Source organism: Netta rufina (genome assembly GCF_964035555.1).
Source record: "Netta rufina genome assembly, chromosome: 20".
NCBI lineage: Eukaryota > Metazoa > Chordata > Aves > Anseriformes > Anatidae > Netta > Netta rufina.
The window spans coordinates 12,551,940-12,577,521 of record NC_140144.1 but is presented as its reverse complement, the minus strand read 5'-3'; the positions used below and the strand labels follow the sequence as shown (position 1 = coordinate 12,577,521).

General features: G+C 35.8%; 1 protein-coding gene across 5 annotated transcripts in view; it reads right to left on the bottom strand.

Annotated features, from left to right (window-relative positions):
- The window catches only part of RALGPS1 (Ral GEF with PH domain and SH3 binding motif 1), a 111,245-nt gene that overhangs the window by 10,431 nt on the left and 75,232 nt on the right, over nucleotides 1-25,582 (bottom strand). For 4 of the 5 annotated variants that reach the window (XM_084298956.1, XM_084298959.1, XM_084298957.1 and 1 more), the window contains 7 exons: nucleotides 24,599-24,736; nucleotides 22,803-22,896; nucleotides 16,066-16,133; nucleotides 3,822-3,948; nucleotides 2,809-2,960; nucleotides 1,500-1,551; nucleotides 1,134-1,214 (listed from right to left, as the gene is read on the bottom strand). In XM_084298956.1, the coding sequence (XP_084155082.1) occupies nucleotides 1,134-1,214; nucleotides 1,500-1,551; nucleotides 2,809-2,960; nucleotides 3,822-3,948; nucleotides 16,066-16,133; nucleotides 22,803-22,896; nucleotides 24,599-24,736 (712 nt within the window). The remainder of the gene's footprint in view (nucleotides 1-1,133; nucleotides 1,215-1,499; nucleotides 1,552-2,808; nucleotides 2,961-3,821; nucleotides 3,949-16,065; nucleotides 16,134-22,802; nucleotides 22,897-24,598; nucleotides 24,737-25,582) is intronic. The other variant, XR_014619007.1, reaches the window with a different exon arrangement.

Here is a 25,582-nt window from a genome sequence, read left to right as displayed (position 1 = left end):
TTGGCCACCTGAGCATACTGCTGGCTCATATTCAGCCGACTATCAACCAATACTCCCCAGGTCCTTCTCCACCAGGCAGCTTTCCAACCACTCATCTCCCAGCCTGTAGCTCTGCTTGGGGTTATTGCGCCCCAGGTGCAGGACCTGGCACTTGGCCTTGTTGAACTTCACGCAGTTGACCTCAGCCCATCGGTCCAGCCTATCCAGATCCTCCTGCAGAGCCTTCCTACCCTTGAGCAGATCGACACATGCACCTAGTTTAGTGTCATCTGCGAACTTACTGAGGGTGCACTCAATCCCCTCATCCATCCCCATCATCGATACGGATATTAAAGAGGACTGGCCCCAGTACCGAGCCCTGGGGAATGCCACTAGTGACTGGCCTCCAACTGAATTTGACTCAATTCACTACAACTCTTTGGGCCCAGCTATCCAGCCAGTTTTTAACCCAACGAAGCGCATGCCAGTCCAAGCCATGAGCAGCCAGTTTCTTGAGGAGAATGCTGTGGGAAATGGTGTCAAAAGCCTTACTGAAGTCAAGGTAGACCACATCCACAGCCTTTCCCTCATCCACCAAGTGCGTCACTTTGTCATAGAAGGAGATCAGGTTCGTCAAGCAGGACTTGCCTTTCATAAACCCATGCTGACTGGGCCTGATCACCTGGTTGCCCTGTAAGTGCCGTGTGATGACACTCAAGATAATCTGCTCCGTGAGCTTCCCTGGCACTGAGGTCAAACTGACAGGCCTATAGTTCCCCGGGTCTACCCTCCAGCCCTTCTTGTATGTGGGCGTCACGTTTGCTAGCCGCCAGTTGACTGGGACCTTCCCTGATTGCCGGGACTGTTGATAAATGTCGACAGAACTCAAAAGTAAACAACAGCTTTCTGCAATATGGAAGCCAGATGTAATTACCAGTTCAATCAGCACCTGAACTGAATTTCATTTGAATTGGCCCTGACACTGTTTTAGCATTAACAGGAATTTTTACAAGTGGGACAAAAAGAGTCACATAAGCTGATGCAGTCACACAAGAATACTTTAAGACACAAAATACCTTTTTGATCTAGGAAAGAGCAGAGACCCAGATGAAAGTTTAGCACCATACACTGAGCAAAGTAGGCCTGAACTGTACCTGTAGACACAGCTTCGACTCCTGGGAGAATTCCGGATTGGTACCCTCCAGTTAGGCCCAAGTGTGGCGTACAAACGACCCCTGTTTGTGAATGTAAATATCTGATAATTAAAGTCTAGTTTGAGACTTCAACAATTAGGGTTTGGTAAACATAAAAGAGGTATTTCCCAATTTTTTCAGGTCCGTGGGAAGAAAAACACAACAACCTGACAGTACTTTACATCAAAAATGTCTTCAATTTTTTATTAGCTGATCAATAATTTGATAAAAATAACTATTTAGTGCTTATCTATGCTAGGGATCATTCAGGAATTTATCACCTAAATCTGTATAGTGCTCAGTGACTGTAAACAAAAACTAACTCACCTTTCAAGCCCTGATGACAGCTCCTCACTAAATTCTGAGCTTTCACTGCTATCTAGAAAAAGAGGAGTACAGAGAAGGAGTAAGAAAACCACCAATAAAAAGCCATTGTATATGGCTCACCAGAATAATTTTTATATACTATCATGGAAATTGCTCATTGAAATCATGTTTCCAAGTTGGTCTTTAGAGACCATGGTAACATCTAAAATTGGAAGAGGCTTACATCAGCCTATTTATAATTTCTCACTGATGAAGTCATCATTGCTGCTGTGCTTAAATACCAGAAATCTGCATGTTACTTTTCTTTTAATTATGTTGCCTTTCCTTAAAAAGCTGAATACTTCAAGAACACAAAATACAATCACTTTGTAAAGCAGTATTTCTACCTCAACATCTGTAATTCAAAGTTATTAGACAAGATAGCATTATTTGTTTTCAACAAGCAAGCACACCCGTAACAGACGGTATGCCAGCTGCTGCTAGGAGCCATGACAAATCAATGTGATGGAATTCACAATGATAATCCCTTTTTCTCTTTGAAGCTTATGACCAATTTGTCCCTCCTTCCCTTGCATAACTATTTAACTCAGTTTTAATATGTCCAAGAGTGATGCTCTAATGCTAAGTATAACACTGAAGTGAACTGTGGCTGTATTTTCAGAAGACCAAAGATCATCTTAATGTCAAGCTCTCCTTGATTAAGTATTCTGCTAGCCTTTGCAGTCTATTTCTTATTCTAGAAATAGCCTAAGTCACATAAAAGGTTGCCTTCTTTTGCTTAGAATACAATTATTGATGTTTTTATCATTATAGTTAGTTAATTATAATACCATAATTTTATTGCCATCAACCTTTTTCACAAGTTTATTTTAAGCTTCTTTCATGTCTCAGTGAGCGCAGCTAAATTATTCTCTCACCTTCTAAAATACATCGTTAAAATTAGTTTTCTTTGTGAAAGAAATATATTCTTTGTGAATATATACTGTCTTGGCAGTAGCACTTTTTTTTTTTTTTTTTTTTTTTAACCTGTGAAGGCTAACAAACACTCCGTGTTATGTACAGAACATATAGGAAGAAAGTGCTCCTTCATGCCACTTTTACCAAAACCATCACTAGGTAATTCTGGAAAGTTGAGATAAAGTTGACTAAATATCTGAGCAGTAGCTCTAATTTAATTTCTTCTATAAAAGGAATCAATTTTTGCCCAGGAGCTAATAACCTTCATGATTTCCTGCTTTTGGGGATCTCTCAGAGTTTCCAAAGAACTGGGACCCAAAAACAGGTATATCAATTCCCCCCCAGACCCTACCTATTGAAATGCCATTGGTGAAAACTGAGTTCAGTGCGTGGCTGCGGGCTGGGCTGTGTGACTCCAGGACACTGTCATCCAGAAGGTGGCGTGGCTTCTCCGTCGGGAAGGTGGCACTTTTGCTCTCCACTATGCTGAATTGACACATCATGCTGGAAAAATATAGAGAGGAAAATGCAAGAATCTTCTTATGCCATCTGATAACAACCCTGTCTGATTTTTCTGCTTAGACTTTGCCTTATCATACAATGATCATAAATATCTATGGGTTATTAAGTAGCAAGCAGATAAATGGCACTGCTCGTTTTCACGCTGCTTCTATATATGCTCCTTGACTACCTGAACGAGTTTCAAATTTTAGCAGCCTTTTTAAGTAACAAGGATTACTTCTCTGCAAATGGGAAACTATGTAAGTTTTTTATTCCTCTCTGTACAGTATGTGAACATCACGGGTAGATGCAAAGGTAGAAAAAACAAGCAGGCTCCATCTAAGGCACTTCTCAGTGATCCTGCACTAAGCTGAACTAACACATCAATTATGCGAACTACTTTTTTGTTAACCCATTAAATGTGAAATTTGGTATATGCTACCCTTAACTGGGGAGCTCTTACTTAGCTGGTAAGCGGTACAGAGAAAAATGTTTCTAACCTATAGAACAGTCCAAAAGGTCACAACTTTCCTGAATGATAATGAGTGCCAAGAAGCCAGTATGTTTCCTTAGATTTATTAGTCAAGATGTTAATAAATAAATAAATAAAATACGGTTCTGCACACCAGGTGTCCACAGGCCAAAGTAGCTATACAACTTTGGAGTACTGACAATTTCTAGCACTAGCAGAGAACAGTGTAAACAAAGTATAAAGAGAAAACCTACAAAATAGACATTAAAGCCTGAAACTCTCCTGCAATACAGGAAAGGGAAGAGGCAAAAGCAAAGAGCGTTCTGCTGCCAGATTAAACCTTTGTGATGTGCAAAATTGCCTGATGGTGACACAGCCTGGTGTACACCCACTTGTTTCCCAGGCTGTGACTCTTCCTGTGCCTTGGTACTGGAGGTGTAGGAAGACTTGCTGCTACTGAGGCATCAGGACATGTTGGTCTCCTGCTGAATTTCATAATTGCTGAGACTTCAGATGGACCTAAAAGACACACATAATTTAACACTGAAGTGATGCAAAACCCAGAAATGTCATGGGCTTGTGTGTTTAGCTGCTGATTAAAATTAATTGCTACAGATATACTGAACACATCATTTCTGAGTAAGTATTTCTTCCACATTGGGGTTATAACATCCAGTTCTACTATGAATTCATCTCTATATACTTGAACTGCCTGGAAGCAATTTTTAAAACAGCTTTGCACATACTTTCAACAATGAACTCCTACAAAAAAAATCTTGGCACCCTTAAAAAAGCTGGATGTGCTGAAGTGTAACATGCAGAACCATACAGTCCGTTTGTACCTCGAGTGTGAGCAGGGAGTGTTTTACTCACAACTCTATGTTGTGAATAAATTGTAAACAATCTGCTTATACTGACTCACTGTTTAAGCATGTAAGAGAAAGCAGGGACTTTTCACGTATCTATGCCCAGACAGATGTATTATTTCTCACTCATCTATGAGCTTTAGCAATGTCTCATTGCAATTATTTTTCCTCTCATTTAACACATTTTATGAGGCCCCATGGAAAATGTGGACAAGATATTCTTATTCCAGTTCCTTGATGCAGTTTGCAAAAGATCAGCAACGAACTCTGCAATACAGCAGTGAACAACAAGGCCTATCATCATACTCAGTGAATGCAAGGCTATTCTTGGCTTCACAATAAACAGTTAAGATTTCACTGATAAATATTTGGTTGTGATGTTGCTACTCATGACAGAAGTGGGAATGGTGGTCATGGAAGTGGCTGTCTGCCCCGCACCTGCTTATTTCCAGCCTTGATATAGATTAGGTAGCAGCAAAACAGATAAAAAAAAAAAAACAAAAAACAAAAACAAACAAACAAACAAACAAACAAAAACAAAAGAGCTTCACAACAAGAAGAAATAGGAAACTTTCCAGCAGCCAAGAGAGAGGAAATTAAGTTACTGAAAATTCTTCTAATGAACACTGTTCATCAGATCATCCTTTAGTGGGAGGAGAAAAGAAGAAAAAGACAAAACACACTGAATCCTGTTTTCTGTCTTCTTCCTGTACACCATCATATATAGGAGGGGATTTTTGCCTGCTTGGCTTTGCTACCATTTGTTTATCACAACTGAGAATTTGTGAAACATGACACTAGTAGCATGAGTCACTGGCATGTGGCTTCAGACTAGGTCTTACGTTTAAAGGTCACATGCAATTCTAAAAAAATGCACTTTTAATCATTTCTTGATCCAGAGATTCAACCAGAACCATATGCCTGGGAGGTCAGAAGAAAAAGGCTGAGTACAACGTTCTGCTACATTTTCAATTAAGATGTTGCATTTCTATGAAAACCTTAGAAGCTTTTTCCCCAAGATGAAGAAGGTTCACTCTCCTCTTCTGCCATGGAGGCTGAGCACCAGTTAGAGTATAAACAGAAAGTGTGATGCCCCTTAATGTGGCTACAGGATTGTTTCAGTTTTCTATGGCTACCTGTTGTGTTGTTCAGTTCTTTCTCTCTGGTGCTATTGCCAGTTCTAAATCATGATTTACATTAAATCCTTTTAAGTGGATGACATTACAGTTCACTGAGAGCTACTGAAACAATGTTTAATAAATTGTTGAAACTACAGCCCGTTAAAGAATAGCAATCGCAAAGCACAGCCTTAAATGAGTACTAGTACATTGCAGTGCTTTTTCACACAGCCACTATGCCACAGAAAATTTAACAAAGTTATTTAGATGTAATACATAACAGTTTAAAGGATTAAGTTTCTTACTGTGGAAAGTCACTAAACTCAAAGCAGTAAGACTGTTCAATTAGTTTGATTCTAAGACAATGTTCATTGACACAAAGCAAGGAGACTACATCACAACATCTATCTAGAGAAAAAAAACAGCAAAATAGCAAGCTTTGTGCTGACACAATCAAGCCATAACAAAATCAAAGTCAGTTGGCTTTATCTCCAGGTAGTATATAGGTTCAAACATTATCCGTAACAAAAGCCTCTAAATAAAAAATAGAGATGATGTCTATCAACAATAATAGATCTTTGAGAATCTACAGTGCACTTTAGTTTAGGAAATGAAATCCCCACTTCGGAAGCATGGGGTGAAATTTACACTATGAATATAACAGAAACAAAAATATTTGCAATCATTATAAGTTAATTATAGCAAGAGCTTTTATTACCTGGACAGAGAAAAGAAAAAGTTTGTTAAAAAGAAGCGAAACAAATGATGTAATATGACTAAGAGGACTGTGCATCTCATACTGAGGACTGATATAAAACCTGTTGTATCAGACTTCAGTACAGGTTAAAATACTGCCCAAGTAAGGTGAGATGTCCCAGTGGTGACAGAATTTGTTGGAATAGGTGTAGGAGCCTTACAATTTAAGCCAACAGTTCCAACCTGGCTTCTTTACCATTAGACATTACAATTGCTTTGATCAGTCCTGTGAAAGGAGATAATGGACTTATTCTAATTCCTAGTTAGGTGTCTTCAGGGAAGATACCAATGAAAACAGAATGTTTGGTGGGAGAAGGTAAAGACCAGTATCAGATATGCTGATGATACTCTCTGGAGTGGCCATTTTCTACATAGTTCTGTATCTTCCTCATCTCCAAGGCAAGAGAAGAAAATATATACAGTTTGTCTCTGTTAACTCTGGGTTAAGACAAAAAGAATCTGAGCCTATAAACCTTTATGAAGTCTTTACATCTGCTTGGCTGTCAAACGTCTATGCAGAAGAACTGAGAAGTTCAGAACTCTCGTTAGACTGGAACTCTGCTGCAGGGTACAGTCAATTCAGTAAGAAGACAGGGGGCGCAGAGGGTGTCAGCATGAGTTATGGAGCACAGGGGAGATGACCTCGTTTCTGTAAAGGGGTAAAATATAAGAAAGCCTGTGCCAAGAAATATGCCAAGGAGGGTAAGTGGTGAGATGCTGATGAAACCTGCACAGACCAAGGGATGTTTATGGTCATACCAGACTGCTGAGCAATTAGCTGGGGGAACAATGCCTGAGACCGCTGATAACAAAATTCCAAAACTTAAATTCATTTGAGAATGAGTTATTTTGCCCTCCCCCCCTCCCTTTTCTTCTTTTTTTTTTTTTTTTCCCTCCAACAACTGAAGTCATCTGCTACTACTAACTCTCTTAACTCTCCTGGCTCCACTCCTAGTGCATACTGTTACCATGATTGCTATTCTGTTTTTTTTTTTGCCTTTCATGGAGACAAAGCACTCTTAGTAGGATTTTCCAGTCAGCTGGCAGTAACAAGGGTTAGTTTGGTTTTCATTATTTCTCAACATCATTTTCAAGTCTATGCTGACATGTAGAAAAAATAACGTATAAAAATATTAAAACGTTATTAAAAATTGTTTGCAGTAGGGAATGTAAGACAACTTCATCAGAATGAACTGAGTACTGTTTAGCGGTCTGTGGCAAGAACATTTGGAAAAGTTTACACATGTCCCAAAGGATCTCACTGGTTTTTTTCCTTTGCATAATTTTTCCATGAATAATCCTTCGAATGTTATAAATGAATGTTACTTTTGCAACCCTTCAGTAGAACATGCGAACATTTACAGTCTCCAGAGCTTTTAAATAGAGCAACAGGGTGAAGAAGTAATGGTTCACAATTTTTATTTGCTAAGTCTATCAATAAACCAACACTAGGCATCCAAACAAAAAAAATCTGCAATGAGTTGCATATTATATGATGAAAAATTTGAGTGACAGGATTTTTTTGTAGAAGGTAAAAACAGCTTCAACTAGTTACTATTTTTTCATGAGTAGCTAAGAAGCAAAATTGATGTTTACCAGCTCTGTTTCTAAAACTAAATAAGGACATTCTAAGACACAGATTCTCTACTTAAATCTTTGCTGTGAATTTTGACTTTTCTGTTGCCATTGTAACCAAACTCAGTGAGTAAAACTGTCAAACACAAAGACCTACTTGCAAAACACACCATAAGGAAATGAAGAAGAACGTTGTGTATGCAATCAAGAAAGACATAAAAATTATTAAATCTAGAATGATGGCTGTTGTCAAAGCACAGATTTCATTTTCAAAGTATTGCAACTAGATCCTGTCAATGCATATGACATGCAGTGTTGCACCGGCTTCTCAGACAAGAACATGGTAAGAATAGGACTCTGGCTGCACTTTTCTGCTGTCCCCCACAACAAATCTCACTTGAAAACAAAAAAAACTAACAAACCATTTCTAATACCATGCACCCTGGGAATACAGGGAACACAAACATTTCTGTCACATGATCCCTGTTGCTGTAATTAGTGTTCTATTCTAAGGTAAAGATAAATTTACAAAAAGTAGTTTGGCAACATTACTAAAAGTAAAGTAATTTTTTTATCCTAAGGACAATAACTAGTATAGAATATTTGTCTACTTTGGCAATCAAGATTTTCTAATTCTAAAAATTTCACAGAAAGAAAAACTTTAGTTCACTGTTTCATTATAGACTTTGTGTTTTTAAACATTCACATTTATTTAAAAGGAGTTATTTCCTTTTTTCCTCAAACTTAACTGACTTGCTTTGGTCAACTAATGCCACCCCCAAATTCATAACAAACAAACAAAATGAGATATTAAGAGAGAGGGACCTGGTGTTCTTTTGATTCACTTCACTTACAGGTTCTATTTTTTAGAACCTACTTTACATTTACAGAGCTCCAGAATACATTTATTAGGCAATTTATTATAAGGTGTTTCTCCATAGCCCCCTCAAATCTGTAACAACAATAGTTTGACCAATTTTTTAAATTTTTATTTTTCCAAATGCTACCCCCTACTGTTGCCAAGAATGCTTGGAATGAATATAGTGTGGCCCTCTTTTGATGTAGTCTTTATGTTCAAATTTGTATTTGAACACATCCACTAATTTAAAGAATAATTCCAAGAGCATGGTTTGCAACGAGTGAATAAACACTGACGGATGCATCAGTCTTTTCTAATGTCTAAACACAATTAACAGAAAAATAGAACATTCAATGAGCAAATTAAGTTATATTTTTCCTTCCCATAAATTTAAGTGTAACAGTGAATCATGCTGGGATGGTATCTCAGGATAAAGATGTCCCTTAATGGCCACGTACAGTTTAAGCAAGCGTGGCTCCATTCACCTGTCTCCATTGGTATTAGGAAAAACCTGTGTGCATGTGTGATAGTTCAGTCTTCTTGGACTATTCAATTCTGGCCTATTTCCTTTACTAAAATTGCCAAAAAAAAAAAAAAAAAGGAGACCAGCTGTTACAAATTAAGTGATGTGGACACTGAGGGGAGTTTGTTGATGCTAATATATGAAGTATCAAATAAAATACAAAATGAACCGTAGAAGAGTCTGCTCAGTAATTCTCAATCCAGTATCTCCAAGAGTAGAATCATGGAAATAGGTTAATGATAGTAAAAGATAAAGTTACAGTACAGGTAAGATCACTGTTCTAGTTTAATATAGTCAGCAAACTGGACAAGCCCATCAGAAACCTAGGACACTTTTGTCTGTGCCAGTCTATTAAGACTAGGTACAACTAACCATATTTCAAATGCACTTCTGACTGCACTAACATGCTTAAGTGTATTTCCTTCAGGTGCTCCCTGAATAGAGATGACATTTTCAATTTCAGGTGTTACTTTTATAAATTCACTGATGTACAAAACCCTTACTTACACTTCAGTAAAAATGCTGATTTTCTTGCAGCTGGATCTGCAGAGTAATGTGTGAGTTTGGACAACATCTATAGTGACAGTGAAGACATATCCATTATGACAGCATAGCTGCAAGGAAACTCAGACTCTGAAGTCTGAGCTCAAAAAGAACCATACAACTTTAATCAATCCATCAACAAAAAACCTGCAAAAATTAAGAAAGAGACACAGAGTAGATAAAATCCCTTGTCTTTTGGCTGTTTTATGTATTTTTAGCATTCCTAGTTAATAGCTTGGTAGTTAAAATAAGTATAAGTTAAACTAGGATAGTAAAGAGACTCATTTGCTAAGGAAGTCATAGAAAGTACTAGAAAGTGATTTTAAAAAGTTAAAAACTCATCATGATTGTCTTCTCTGATGATTTTTACAGAATATCCTACAATTTTTAGGAAGCTTTGGTCTATTAAGAAAAAAAACAGAGTACACTAATTCTGGCTGGGTTTAGTGGTTGATGATAACATGTGAATCCCACACATTTATTTGGTATTAATTTATTTTGAAAATACTCAAGTGAGTTTTAAAAATTTTTAGGGAAAGTATCATAAAGGGAGAGATGAGAAGCGAGCATAAGTTTGAAACTAAAGAGCAATGTTTTCTGAATGGTCTGTAAACTTTTTGTGAAGAAATCAAAGTTCTGCCATTTCTAGTTTAAGTACAGCATAGCAAAAGCAGACATTATGCACATGAAGCAATAATCGAGCACTTGCGAGAGGATTAGACAAACCGCATTTCTACAGAAAGACTGGCTGCTAAAGCACTTAACACAAACTATTTATTAGTTGCCAAAGCAACCAGTAAAACAAATGGCAAAACTAAATGTCAGACTTGGTGTTTACATGGAATTTTTTTTAAATTCTAAAACTCTGAGAGTACTTTAGAGATGTCACTAGTGTAGTGTACCTACTTCCAGAGAGTTACAAATGTGCTAACATTCCACTGTCTCTTTCTTCTTCTTTGTACATTTTAAAGTCCTGCATATCACATAGTTCACATCTGATGAATCTATCACTTCTAATAATTAAAATACATATTAAAAGCTCTTCAGCAGCTCTCAAAACTGAATGGATTCAACACAATGAGCTGGAATCTATCCCAGTAACAAAAAGGAAAATACATTGGTTTCAGATTAATTGCTCCATGTTCCTTCTAGGGCAGTAAGGTAAAACCTCTGGTCTACTTATTGTCCTGTCAAGAATTATACTGAGGCCCACTTAGAAGAAACAGAACAAAACAAAACATAGAAAACAAAATGAAAATAAACTAAACTAAAATAAAGGAAGGTTGAGGAACTGTCCCTGAGTACTGCATAACAAAAATCCCCAAATAAAGGGCCCATTGCTGAGGCCTAGATGTTGCTAGAAAGGCTTTCTAAATGCTAGAAACCCCTCCTAATTTCATGAAAGGGTTAGTTAAAGCACACAAAAACTTGAAGACTGGTCATTGAGTCACTCACTTCATAATAGAGAGATGATTTCCTGGGCATAGTTATTATATTAATATTATTTTATCTTTTTATATTTGTCTTCCAGGACAGGATAGACACGTTTCAGACAGCAAGCAACCATTTTCTATATTCTGATTAGCACATGAGTCCTGAACTTTTCAGCATTATGATGATAAAGAACATGCATAAAGGTTTCTATACTGAGTCACACTTAGTGTGCAAATTCTAAGGAACTTAAGTTGCTTAGAAAGCTAACTTATTTGCTATATATTACATTAGAACTTTTCTTTTGTTCTGGAAAAATACATTAAGTTATACCTTCCAAAATAATCTGTTTAATAGCTGTACCATAAATGCTTGGCACCTCCTAGCCAACGCTGCAGGAACACAGATGTCTTTTACAGCTAATTCAACTGGAAACTGTGAACAGTTAGCATACTATAAGCTCTCCAGTTACATATTCTCCCCAGCCCCCCTCACTCTCTCCCTTCCTCCCTCCTTCTCCCTCTCACCATAGCAAGGCAGAACGAACTGACTTAAGTTGCTGCCAGGGAAGTTGTGTGAATGACACAGTTCCTCAAACACATACAATTAAACAGTTTAAAGCTCCTTTTTAAATGCTACTTGCAAGCAACAAGAATCTCTACAATGTTTTGGAAAGCATGAAAACTTTCTGTGAAAGCACTATTCACAGTTATATATGAGTTTGGTAATTAAATAAGACCATCATAGCCACTAATAATATACAAATCACGGCTGGTTGTAAGAAATTCACTTTAATCAGATGTCTGCCTCCTGTTCAAAATTTACTGAAAAACCAGTTGGCAACCACAGTGGAAAATGGACACATGGTTTTCTCCAGTCCAGCAAACAGGACTATTGGAGGATATAGCTGTTTTTATTGGGCTTCACACTCCTAAAGATACTTCAAGGGAAAACAAAACAAAACAAAACAAAAAACAAAAAAACCATCCCTGGCTAGTGTAAACTGTTACTCTTCTTTTGAAAGAGAGAATGCTGAAGTGGGGTAGAATATGAAGTCACAATGCTGAAAAAGAAAAATCAGTTTCTATCATCAACACAAGTATATATGCTTTAGGACGTGAAGAAGATATCATTTCCTGCACTTATGTCTGCCATAAACTTTGGAATCATTACCACCATATTGAACTTTTCTTTATACTTGGAAACATATGGCAGCCTATAAGAAGCACATATGTCACATGCAGAACTTAACCACAAAATCAAACAGAATTAGAGCTATTAATAACATGTTAACTTTCTAACTATCAGGAGAACTGAACTGATGACTGCCTTTTGGGGACAAGAGCCTTTATTTATAGTCCATTTTAATGGACTATACATAGGACTTCTATGCTTTTGACTGGAACATTGAACTGCAGCCTAAACTATTTTCAAATCATCTCAGGATCATAGCTTGCTGACTACAAAGGGTTTACTCCTGATGCACAAAGGTTGAAGTGGAAATAATCTCAAAATATGACTTGAATGAATTTTCAATCAAAATAATGTTCATTTGAATAACTTAGAATGTGCTATTTTAATTCTCAATGGTCAAATAACTCATTACTGGTATTTGCATATCTTACATTGGAATTATTCAAGACTAATGTGGATGACTATATTTATTAATGTTGTGAAATAAATAATAAGTTACTGCCTTCATGCTTAATTAAATTTTGATGTGAATTCATAGTAACTTACTTAACTAACCTTCCTCGGGAATTAATTTTATTTTATTTTTTCTTCAGTAAAGTACATTGAAGCCTAAGTAGCCACTGAAGCCTAATAAATGCCTTTAGTAGCATTTTTGCAGTCACATAGGTGAAAAAATCCAACTGGATTTTACAAAATGCTGGTGGCATTCATTGTCTAACTGGCAGTAAATGAGAACTCTCCAGCTGAGCAAGAAACAGCAGTCTACAAGCACGTCAATCTGTTGAAGGAAATACTAACAGAAAAAGCAAGCAACAGAAATGACTCAAGAATTGGTTTCTATTCACCATTCTGAATAAAGCAACCTTACAGAGCACATAGGGGCGCTGAAGATTCAGAGGTGAAAGTTCATTCTCTCCTAATACTGCTAGATAACCTACAATTTCCTATTCACCTCAACATTGACCCAGTCAGTATTTGTGTACTCCAGCTAAACTCACTGTAGTATAAAGCCACATTACTTGCCTGGCTCAGGACAGTTCAAATCTCTTGTTTCTTGCTTTAGAACTGTATTTTTATTTGCCTTCCATTACAGCTGTAATGAAGTCTAAGCCCTCAGTTAACAATTACACAGTATTGGTGATGATATTATGTTGCTATGACTGAAGTTTGAACTTCCAAAATCATCCTAATGAAATGTTAACTTCATAACCCTGGTATAAAGCATTTAAAAGTGAGCAATACAAAGTAAAAGCCATCAAAACAAAAAACCCACTTGTATGTCTGCCTTTAATCCATAAAATTCAATGAAGAGAACCAATTACTTAAAGTTTCAAGTATGAAAAAAAATATCTTCACAAAAACAATATCAAGCTTGATTTGTCTGTACAAAGTGTTAACCAAGAACACCTTATGAACTTAATAGTTACGAAAAATTCCTCATATGAACTAACTTCCTTATATTTTACCCAGCAATTAATAGAACTGAGCATTGAAGAGGAATGGAGAGCACCTTACCACAGAAATGTTTTCTTCCAAGTTATTATTTCTGCAGATTGTATTTCTTTTTCCTTTAAACAGTATAGACTGAAGATCAGATTAAACGTATCTGACTCCAGGAATGGAATTCACAACCTGAGACAAGCCGTACTTTTCCTATACTGCCCATTGGACACTTAGGAAGGGACGAACGGACTCACAGCAGCCAATATAGACAGTCAGGAGGTGGAGGAAGAACACCCTTATTTACTTTTCTCCTTTCATTATGAGCATCTTCTTTTTTTTTTTTTTTTGTTTTTTCCCTCCTTCTTTCTCATTTAAACTGTCTGTCTTTTGGTATGAAAAAAGTCATTTTGAATGCAAAATTAAATTACTTGTCAGATGAGAAATGTACTCTTTTGTTTTTAAACACTTTTTTAAAATTACATATGATTTATCATGGTGATAACAAAAAAACAGGCTGTTCAGCTTAACAGATTAAAATAGAAGAGATTTTGTGACAATGGCTCCTAAGTATATTTTATATACTCTGATGTTTGTTTAGTCTGTTCATAGAAATGTTTACATTAATTTTAAAATTAATTTAATTTTACATTAATTTTTATTTTTTCATTTTAATTTTTAACATTTAAATAAAAATGTTACACATGCTTAGTTCCTTTTCTCAGATGGTTTTTAGAAAACCAGTGCCAATATAACACATTCAATGTTCAGTCCAATTGGAAATTCTAAGAAGCGTTGCTCATTGATGCATGTCCATAGCAGTAATCAGTATGAAGAGGAGTCTTTGTTTAGGTGGAAGAAGAGTGAGATTATGAAAAAAATAGTTTTATATGTATAAGTATATAATTTTATATATTTCAATATATCCTGATGACAGAGGATGTCCAGAGCCAAAACATTATCAACTGCTATCTAAAAGATTTTAAAAAGACACAAGAATTGTACATGCATACCCTACAAGTGATCTTTGTAGGCATTTCTTAAAAAAATATTTCTCATCATGCTCTATTTTCACAGTTAAGAGGTAAAGTAACCTATTCAATGGAACAGATCGTTCACATGAATCTTTCTCGTGTGTCTTTCCCCTTTACACAATGAAATTGTCTCAAATTTGTGCTTCAGTTTACACAGAAACCTGAAAAGAGAATTTCCTGTATTACTCACTGCACTGATTTGTTTATACTGAAAGAATTCTTCCTGCCTCACTTATAAAATGCTAACAAAAATGCAAACATTTGTAAAAACAAAACAAAATGAAAAATCCCCACAACCATACAACGAATCTATTTTCTGTTCCAATGCTAACAAACATTCTGAGTTCTCCTCAAACCCCAGTTGTTTATACACAAATCAGGAATACCCTATTGATGACTCATGTTACTGAAATACATGTGAACTGCTGGTGGACTTAGAAGTTCATAGCAATACTACTGGGAATGACGGTCCTGCAGTAGACTCTTACACAATAATAAGGTTAGTAGAAAATCTTTGTGGGAATCTATTTGGGCCACTTGGCGATTTGCACTGGTCAATTCCAGGGATTAATTCTAGATGCACTGTGGGGTAACTGGGCTTTTAAAAGAGCAGAGAAAAATCCAACAGGTTTTCTGCTTCTTATTAAAGATACAATACTTACTAATAAATCATATAAAAAATGCTGCTTCTTTGCCACCCCGAAAGGCAAATTACTCAGTATACCCCTCATCTGCAATCTCCACAAATTAAGTCTTACTTCTGAAATCAAATTTATTTTTATTTATTCTTAAGAAAAAAAGAAAGAGCTATGACTATGGAGTAAACCATAATAAGCTGAGGTGGTAGTGTTTGATCAGAATGAAAACAAAAAATTGCTTTCATTCATTCAAGATCAACGGATTTGTTTTGCTTAGCCAAATGAATGCTGATATGTGCAAAATCAGTCCTGTTATGTGGGATATAATTTGTCACTCTAAGAACATTCAAGGGTGAATATCACAAAAGGAGGACAATTTATAAGACAAAGGAAAATGATAACCCAAGCACAAGTGGGCCCTGTAAAAATTTGTAGTAAAAATCAGATTTTAACAAGAGTGGTATTTTTGACCAATGGTGTTCTGAAAATGGCCGTATGCACAGAAAGGGATCAAATTTCTAACAGCCTTTAAAAGATAATTTTTTAATTGCAACAAAAGACCATATTTGAAATTGATCAATGGGCTCTCCTGTATACTTCAGTAAATTTCTGTAATTAACGTTACTTTCTTACTCAAACTTTCAAATAAACTTTTATACCTGCAAGATCTTCTTTAGAGGAAACCAGTCGAGGAGAGCTGTTACCTGGCTCAATTTTTAATGATAATCTGGAAAAAAACAAATGTTTAGACAAATTAATAGTACAATTTCTCAATAAAAGTTGAAAGAATCTGATTAAAACAATTATTTTGGCAGTGGTAAGCAGCAATTTTACTTTGCTGGATATGTCATTTATTTCATTATGTAACAAAGCAATACATTTTAAAAGTAAATCACTACCTGTTAGATCCAAGAAAGAAACTGGGAGGAAAGCCTATGAAAGCAGAAATGGAAATTGATATTGTATACTCCCCATTAATGTATAAATATAATTTCATAGACTTTCGCTTTAAAAAACAAAACAAAACAAAACAAAAATTAAAAAAGTCAGTAAATTTAGAGAAACCTAATAGCAAACATTTTATTCCCCATGCATGAAGAGGGAAATTATTGTTATCCTGTGGAAATGTGGAATCAGGAAAAGAGATTTTAAAATATTAGTTACTATAACCTATAGAAAAGAAGCATAAGAGGGGAGAGATGACCAAAGCTTAATAGGAAGCACTTAATACTCAAAGATTATTAGAACAAAGTTATAATGCTATACATCCCCTCTGCATGTCTTGATCTTCTAATGCATATGACTTCTGCCACCTCTAAAGTTTATGCACTCTTAACTTGACAGTTCTCTCTGTGTTCTGTACCAGTTTGACAGCAAAAGTACAGAAGATGACACTGTTAAGTAAAGTTTAATGTAATAGGAAGAGAACCAAAGGAAATAACTGATGTCACTGCACAGCATTAAACACCCACTTAACGCACTTAACTTTAAATAAAACCATAAAGAGGGGGTGAGGAAAGGACCCTATGACAGCATTTCAAAATATCATGTAGGCACTAACTATCTTTTTCCTTCCTACCTTGTCCTTCATGTATACAGATTTTTACTGGAACTACCTCCCAGCTCATTTTTCACCATGTTCAAATATCATCAATTATGTTTTACTGTGAAGTTATTTAAACAAACCCACAGTCCTTTTTCACATTTTAGAATTTATATTCTTCTGATATTGCTAGATTAACTGCTCAAAGTTATGCACTTCAAGTAGGTAACGAATTATTCTTGCCCAGACTCTCCTCTCCTCTCCTCCCCATTAACATGATTTCAATGACTAAGTGACAACATGCCTCTCCAGGAAAACAGTAGTGAGGAAGTTAGAAAACTCAAAACATGATACAGATGTTAATCACATGGGAATTCACTTCATTATGGAAAAACAGAAAAAGAAGCTACTGAGGTCTCTTCTTGTAAGTACGGTCCTATCATGTGAATTTATTTTTTTTTTATTTTTTAATTTTTTTTAGGGTCCTATCATGTGAATTTTCTGTTAAAAGTACAAGTTAAGGAAAAGACTTATGCAGAAGGCCTTCATCTTAACTGGTAGGAAATAACTGTCTAAAAAAACTTATTAACATGATTTTTGGCAGCAACTTCTGATAGCTAATATGTTTACAAGTTGTTCTGAGAAATTATTTTACAAAGCAAATAAACCCAGTTTCAAAGCAGCTGTTGGAAGCATTTTGTTGTCTACTGATTGAATACAAGCATTGTTACACTTATAAAAAGTCAAAGAAGAATTAATTGGTTCTTTACTTCTCCAACTAATTTTATTTAAATAGAATTTTAAGACATTTAGGCAAACTGGTGTCAACCTTTTTAAAGAAAACCTCAAAAATACCTTGTCTTGGGTTTGCTGTACTCTGATGTTGCCTATTTTACAGAATTGCTTCTTTAAACTTACAGCTTTAAAAACACCCCTTAAAACTTCTTAATTTGGATTCTCAGCCAAGACTTCTCTATGGCTGTCAGTAAGGCACAGCCTCCTTTCCCCAGACTGTCTTTCTTGATTACAGTAAAGTAACTCTGAAGGAAAGACAGAGGTGAAGGATTGAGTAAGAAGGTTAATGGAGAAAACATGCCTATTTATCCTAGCAAGGACCAAGAATAAGGTGTGGAGAATACTGGGTCTGACCTAATCATTCTGAGAGTTCAGCAAAAAAAATTGTTTTGGAACGACTGCAAGGCATGGCAGGTTACAAAATGATGTGGCATGATGCCACAGTGTTTGGATACTGTTGTCTAGCTCAGGGAAAAACTGCATACCTGGGGACAAGCACTCTCCTCAGATCACTTATACTCCTGGGGGAGGAAAAAGATTCTGCAGTAGTTGCATCATGGTATCTCTGAAACCTGTTCGTTGTTGGTGATTCCCTGAGAAAATGATGATTAGCAATATATTTTGAATATAATTGGAAGGAATCCCGATGTTTTGGTTCCTATTTTTCTCCTTCAGTCTTGTAACCAGCATATTTAATTTCTCATCTTCTGCAGAGAACAGTACATGGGCTGAGCAAGGAAAATCTATTATTTATAAGATATGACATCATTGTCAGGGGTTTTCTGGAGTATTCCTACTTGCTGACAAGCACAAACCAAAAGCAAGCAATTAGACTGGCAAAAAAAAAAAATTGAAGAGAAAAGCTTTGTTTATACAAAGTGGCTGCCAAATTTTCCTTTTCAGTGTAATTGAAGTTCTAATTTGGTGAAACGTGTGTTGGGATCCTGCCAATACATTGTAGGGCAACTATCTAAGCTTCTCTCCGACATCCTGGTACCGAGGTAGTTCTGTTCTTCCTCCCACAAGTCAAGCAGCCTCTTCAGAGTACACTAATACTTTCCCTGGCTCAAAAAGAGCAGCCACTGAAAAAAGAAAGAGGTAGAAGATTCCTTCCCACTATAAAAATCTTAGCACACTTAGCATTTTAAAGCTTAAAGTTTCTTTTGGCAGGGGACCAGAAAATGCTGTGAAGGGAAAAATGCTATTAGGGACAACCAAGAGGAAAATGTGAAATCAAATACCCAAAACAAAATACACAAGCAGAAAAGGAATAGATTTCTTTAAAGGCAGATGTGTTAAGTTTTGACAAATACAGGCTTGAACTTAAAGCTTTATTCTGATGAAACAAACTTGGTAGAATAAGGTCAAGATTCTCCAACACAGACCAACGTATACAAACTGCAGTACCATTTCTTATGCTAAGAACCAAATCTTTCCCTCTTTTTAATGCCTCTTGTGAATTCAGTCCAGTTTTTCCCAGCCATAGTGAAGCCTAGAAAAAAAACTGTGAAATATGACTGAGATACTCTTTCTCACAAACAACTGTACTTAAGAATGTACAAATAGAAGTACTTAATTATCTGTAAGATACATCAAATACCTTAAAGCATTATCAGCAAGGTCACTGCTAAGGTTAAAATGATTTTCAAATTTAAACTGGAGTTACTCATGACTTGTAGTTTCTCCAAATATTAAGTCATGGTGTGATAAACTTATATAGATCAATTGTTTCATCTATTTTTACTAAGATATGAGAGTTAATGAAAGCCTTGAGGCAAGTCTCTCTAAAAAATCAAATAAAGCACCATAACCACTTTTTTGCTTCTGGCCCAGGAGCTGCAAAACCTATAGAAACAAGAATTCTTCACTTTTATAAATTGTTGCTCAGTTTAATTTTGCTCTTTATGTGACTTTAATGACACGTCAGAAATTAGTAAATAATGGCCACTTATTAAATTTTAACATTGAGATTTAAATCGCAGACTATACTTAACACAAATCTTTGCACAGTGTAGATGTTCAATGTGCCTCTATTGCACAATGCGTCTATATTTGTGAAAAATATACAGTATCACAAGACTGAAAAAAAGGGTGGACATATGCATTCTATCATCAGTACTCTGGTAGGAATTCTAATTCCACAAAGCAAGTATAATTGGCAATGAAAACATCACACGGATAAATTATTTTGTGCCAAGTCATTTTCCTGCAGAAACATCACTATTCTTAGTATCTGTGATCAGCTGGACACAAAAGCACAAACCTGCCAAGTATATTTTGAAGTGATCTACCCAGTGCTAGTTCAGATTCTTTTGCTTAACTTCTGCTGGAGTTTACCCCAAACAAGTGGTCATGTTTTGGAAGACTTTCTCTCTATTTGATGTATGTCCTGATAATATACAGAGCAGTTCTTGTATCAGTTCAAAAAGAATGCTTTGTCTGTGTTATTTCACTTTTAGAATCATTCTCTCAGGAAAAGCAAAGTTCCACAAATACTTATCCCAAGAATTTACATCAACTGAACCAGATGAGGAATAGCTCTGTATGTGCAACGGTATGAACCAGAGTTAAATAGAAGAATCTGGGGGTTCTCTGAGGGACAGCATGTGATGATTAACAGGTCATTTAGTTTCTCATTTTCCCAGTCAAAATCTGTGAACACTACCATTTTCCTGCCTTGTAGAATATCTACATTAATATACACTGGGAGGGAGGTGGTGGGGAGGATTGGAGTACAGAAGGCTCTGAGGAGACCTCATTGTGGCCTTCCAGTACTTGAAGGGAGGGTATAAACAGGAGGGGGAACGCCTGTTTGTGTGTGTTGGTAGCAATAGGACAAGAGGGAATGGTTTTAAACTAAGGCGGGAGATTTAGGTTAGATATAAGGAGGAAGTTATTTACTCAGAGGGTGGTGAGGCACCGGAACAGGTTGCCCAGAGAGGTTGTGGATGCCCCATCCCTGGAGGCATTCAAGGCCAGGCTGGATGCGGCTCTGGGCAGCCTGCTCCAGTGGCTGACAACCCTGCCTAGAGCAGCGGGGTTGAAACTAAATGATCTTTAAGGTGCTTTTCAACTGAGGCCACTCTATGAACTTTGGTAACTGGAGTTAACAACTACAGTTATGTGCAAAAACAAAGAAAAAAAAGAAAAAACATTTGTCTCAACCTATGCTCGATAGCGTTTTTTAATTATTTTTTAATTATTTTATTTATTTATTTATTTATTTATTTATTTTAAGGGGGGACAGTGGGGGTGTGTCTTATGGCAACACATTTTATTTCCTTGAACAATCTAAGCATGATTTTGCATTTGTATGACAGCAGTGTCAGGTATAATTACAGAGAAATACAGAATGGTTAGAGTAGGCCATTCTTTATGCTGATATACCATATAAACTAAGCAGGTATTCCCACATTGGGAATATACAATCTTCTGACTCACTGAATCTGTTCTGCTTTCACAGATACCAGCCAAGTCTTCATTTCATTAACTATCATGTTTCAACCCAAACTTATCTAATTATTTGTGTCTCTACTCTGATTAAGAAACTATTCCAGAATTCCATTACTGATCGTTAAAAACCACATTTCAATGTTGAGCTCATAGTTTTTGTATTCATTTATTCTTGTGCTACCATTACAAAGCAGTTTAAATTGCTCTTTACCCTTCCTACTTTTACCTAATAGTATTTACATATAGCGATTCTGTTACCTCAACTTTTGCTTTCCCAGGCTTTCCTTTAATCTGGTGTTACAAAACAGACTTTATTCTCCTCAACACATCATCTTTTTTTATTTTTTCAAATCCATTCTAAGCACAGATGACCAGAACCGCATAGAGCACTCCATTCAAGGTCTCACCAGCTTCTTGTGAAGCAGTATTAACAATTTAATTTTTCCTAGAAATATTATATTTGATAGAGAGTATGCATGTATTTGTCTTTTGCATGGCTGTATCTCACTTCTGAGGGACATCTACCGATCAACACCATAAATACTTGTTAGAATAAATATTAAATTATTTTGATTTTTTATGTCACTGTTACTTCAGATGGACTCTGACTCTTCTTCTGTGATATGCCAATCACCTATTACTTTGACGAACCCTTCCAACACTTTTATTAGCATATGGTCTAGATACACAGAACTCTTGAGACAAGGCACTAACTTAAGTATTTAATAAAACTGGTAACAAGACTGGTTTTAAGACTGGTTTTAAAGAACTCAACATTTTTCTCCTAAATATATTCTGAAATATTTCATACCATCCTCCTATTACTGAACATCCAGTTGCCTTGAACACTTCTAATTCTGCTCATCTAAATAGATGTACTGCATTTGTCAATAGCTAATTAAATAGCACTGCATCTACCTTGGTTATATAAAACTTCGGCTGCAAGATTTAAAATCAATGTGCTCTATGGTGTCTACGTCACACCACTGTGAGGGTTGGCTCTTTCTCAACTCCCCCAAATTGTCAGGTTTATAACTGAAGTAGTAGCTTAATAGTAATTCAAATACAAATTTGAATTTGGAAGATAGAAACACAGAATCATTTAGGTTGGAAAAGACTGTTCCAGTGCTTCACAACCCTTTCAGCGAAGAAGTTTTTCCAAATATTCAACCTAAACCTTCCCTGCTGCAACTTGAGGCCATTTTCTCTTGTCCTACGGCTTGTTGCTTGGGAGATGTCTTTTATGTACAGTTTACAATAGCACAGAGTCAATTCTGGACATCCTAGATATGGCTCCAGTGTTTCTGAACAAAATTTCCAGAATGCAAACATGGTATAATGTAGTGAAGATTAGATTTTCATCTGCTTTTAACTTGTACAAAGGTATTTTGGAAATCTGGTTAGAGTCATAAAGAACAACAGTCATTCTGGATTTTATTCAGGCATCTTGGTATTACCAACTCTATTAATAAAATATGAAGAACTCCAGACAAACCCCACACAGCATCTTCTGTCAACAGCTTTTTGTTCAACTATGAATCAAACTAACATCCATGTGATCTTTCCTTTAAATTCCCCAAACCTGAAGGAAAGAATAGTACTTACTTATAATTGTCATCTTCTACAAATTTCTGAAGTTCTTCTATGTAACGGACAGACTTCAAATATTTTTGCACATGGGGCAGTGTTGTGAGATGATCTGTAGTGTTAAAACAAAACAAGATGAATATTCGATCATCTAAAATAAATCCTTCCCTCCCCCCAGTTCTCATGGTTATCTCAATGTAAACATAGAATGTGATACTTCCTAAAGAATAAATCAGGCAGAATGATTGCTTGGTCTCTAAAAGGATGTTAAATATTTGATTAAGTGAAAGTGATGCTCAGTTGTTAAAGAAAACACAGATATATTTCATCATCAGGAAGATTACAGGATGATATTATATGCTACGTCAAAAGCAGAAAAGAGTTACTTTGATGCAAGCCCTGCGTGGAGTTTGTACTAACTTTTGTGGGGGAAAATTAAAGCCTGCAACAATGGCTATTACTGATTCTCATATGCACAAGGTGAGAAGACTTCAAAAATTACAATGCTTAAGATACAAAGATACTAAATTCAGAAAGAAAAATCTTTTGAGGGTATGGTGTATGGACAGCAACACATGGTTCTTGTACTATGTGATTTTTTATGGTTTCATAACAACAAATGTTTTAAAAGCACGTTATTACAGAAGATTGTTTCTTCAAGGACACATTTTAATTTTCATTCTGATTTTAACAAAAGCATTCAAAATTAATAAATAGCAATGAAAGAAACTGTCATAACTCCCAAAAGATAGGGTCAGTGAAGTAAGGAGGTTTCTTTGTCGAAATATTCAGACAAAATCAAAGTCACAATAAGAACACGACAGATGAATAATAATCTAGCTCTTCAGACTCATACATTATTATGCCTAATTCCTAGCTTTAAATAATTTATAATATCAAAATCTACAACAAAGGACAAGGGATACTTAAGCATACGTGAGTAATATCTCTCATAATATAAGTATATCTTTAAGAGTAATAAGTATATATATATATATATATATACTTACATATAAATATATAAGTATATATTTAAGAGTAATATCTTTCATAATATAAGTGTTTTTTTTTGATTCAAAACGCTCCAAAACTGTACCATTTATATGTTCTGAATTTATTCAATTAAATGGTACAGCTGCTGTCAAGGTTTTCCAGATAGTTCCATGTTCAAGCAATGGAAATTCATATTAAGTCATCAATGGTATGCTCTGTATTCATCAAGACCCTGAAAGAACCATGTCTCTTGACATACATGTACAGCTTCACATAACAGGCTAAAATTGCAAAAATCAATCTTAGAGCAAAATCTTTTTAACAAACAGAAGCAGCCCTCATCTTCCTCTCCAAATGAGATATGTGAAAAATTTAACACGGAATTTAACAACTGTTGTATAGATTAGAATATGTGTATTTCATTTTGTAAATGTCAGGATACTAACAACGAGGATGAAATTAACATACTGTACACTCCAAAAACATCCAATCTACTGCAAATAAAAGGAAAGATATTGAGATATTTCTGTCTGTACTTTCAGCTGTGTTTGAAAATATGCCACTTCTAGTCCATACGCATACCAGTATACTCTGCACAACTTCTGCCACAGCTCTCAAAATTTAGAATTTAGAATACATGCTCATTTGCCTGATTTACCAGTAGGATTGAAACTACATGGAAAGGGAAGCTATAGCACTTATTGTCCAACTCCACTAATGTTAGCATCCTGTGTTGCCTTTACACGGGAGAAACCTGTTATCACGTTTTTGTATTATATAAGTTTTAGTTAAGACTATTAGGTGTAAAGAAAGTTACCAACCATAGTTACAGGAGACTTGCAGATCAGCTATTATTCGGAGAATATTGTTCATTTGATTGGACCTTTGTTCATTCTCCATAATGCTGCCTGAAGCAGGATATGCAGAATCAATGTAGATTAAGTCCAAGAGATAAATTCCTAAAACAAACAAATCAATTGATCAATTGATCTAGTGTTTCATACAGAAAGAGTTGCATAATTATTAATGAACAGAACAGCCAGCAACTCTTGACCACTATTATATACTGGGTGCATTAAATAAAGGAGAGCTTGAAATTAACATGTTCAAAAATGTCATTAGTGTTTTAATTCCTTATCTTAAAAAAAAAAAAAAAAAAAGGACAGAAAAAGTTTTGTTCATGTGGACTTATACATAACCTGATATCTACTATGAGCAATTTGCAGAACCATAACAATGACACTAAAAAACCAGACGGTCATCTGCCACAAACTACTGATGAGAGTGAAGGGAGTCTGGGTATAACTGACAGCAAGTACAACAGCCTCTGGGAACAATGAACAGTTTAGCACTGCACTGTACTGCCTTCTAGGTCTGCCACCATTTACTACATTCAGACATTATTACATGTATTTGCTGAGACTTCAAGCTGTATTTGGTAAAACACAAAGGGAAATTACCTTTTGGCTTTGATTATAATTTAAAAAGGTGTAAGAAAAAGGGTTTGATTTATTAATTTCTTTGTTGAAAAAATGGTGTGCTTACTTGCCAAGGCCTTGGATTTCTCCGCAAATACAGGAAGATGGTGATTATTGTAGTTGCTAATCAGGAAAAATCAGGATTTTTCTCTTTGGAGATTCTTCTCCAGAGCACTGGCTAACTAGACAAAATGTTGTTCTTGGTTGATAAAGAAGCATGTTATATATAGGAGTAAAGTGTGGCAAGATGTCAACTATCTTCATCATCAGAAATATACCTCTCATTAACTATTTTGTAGGCAAGTATTTTGCAGAGTTGGTCTCGAC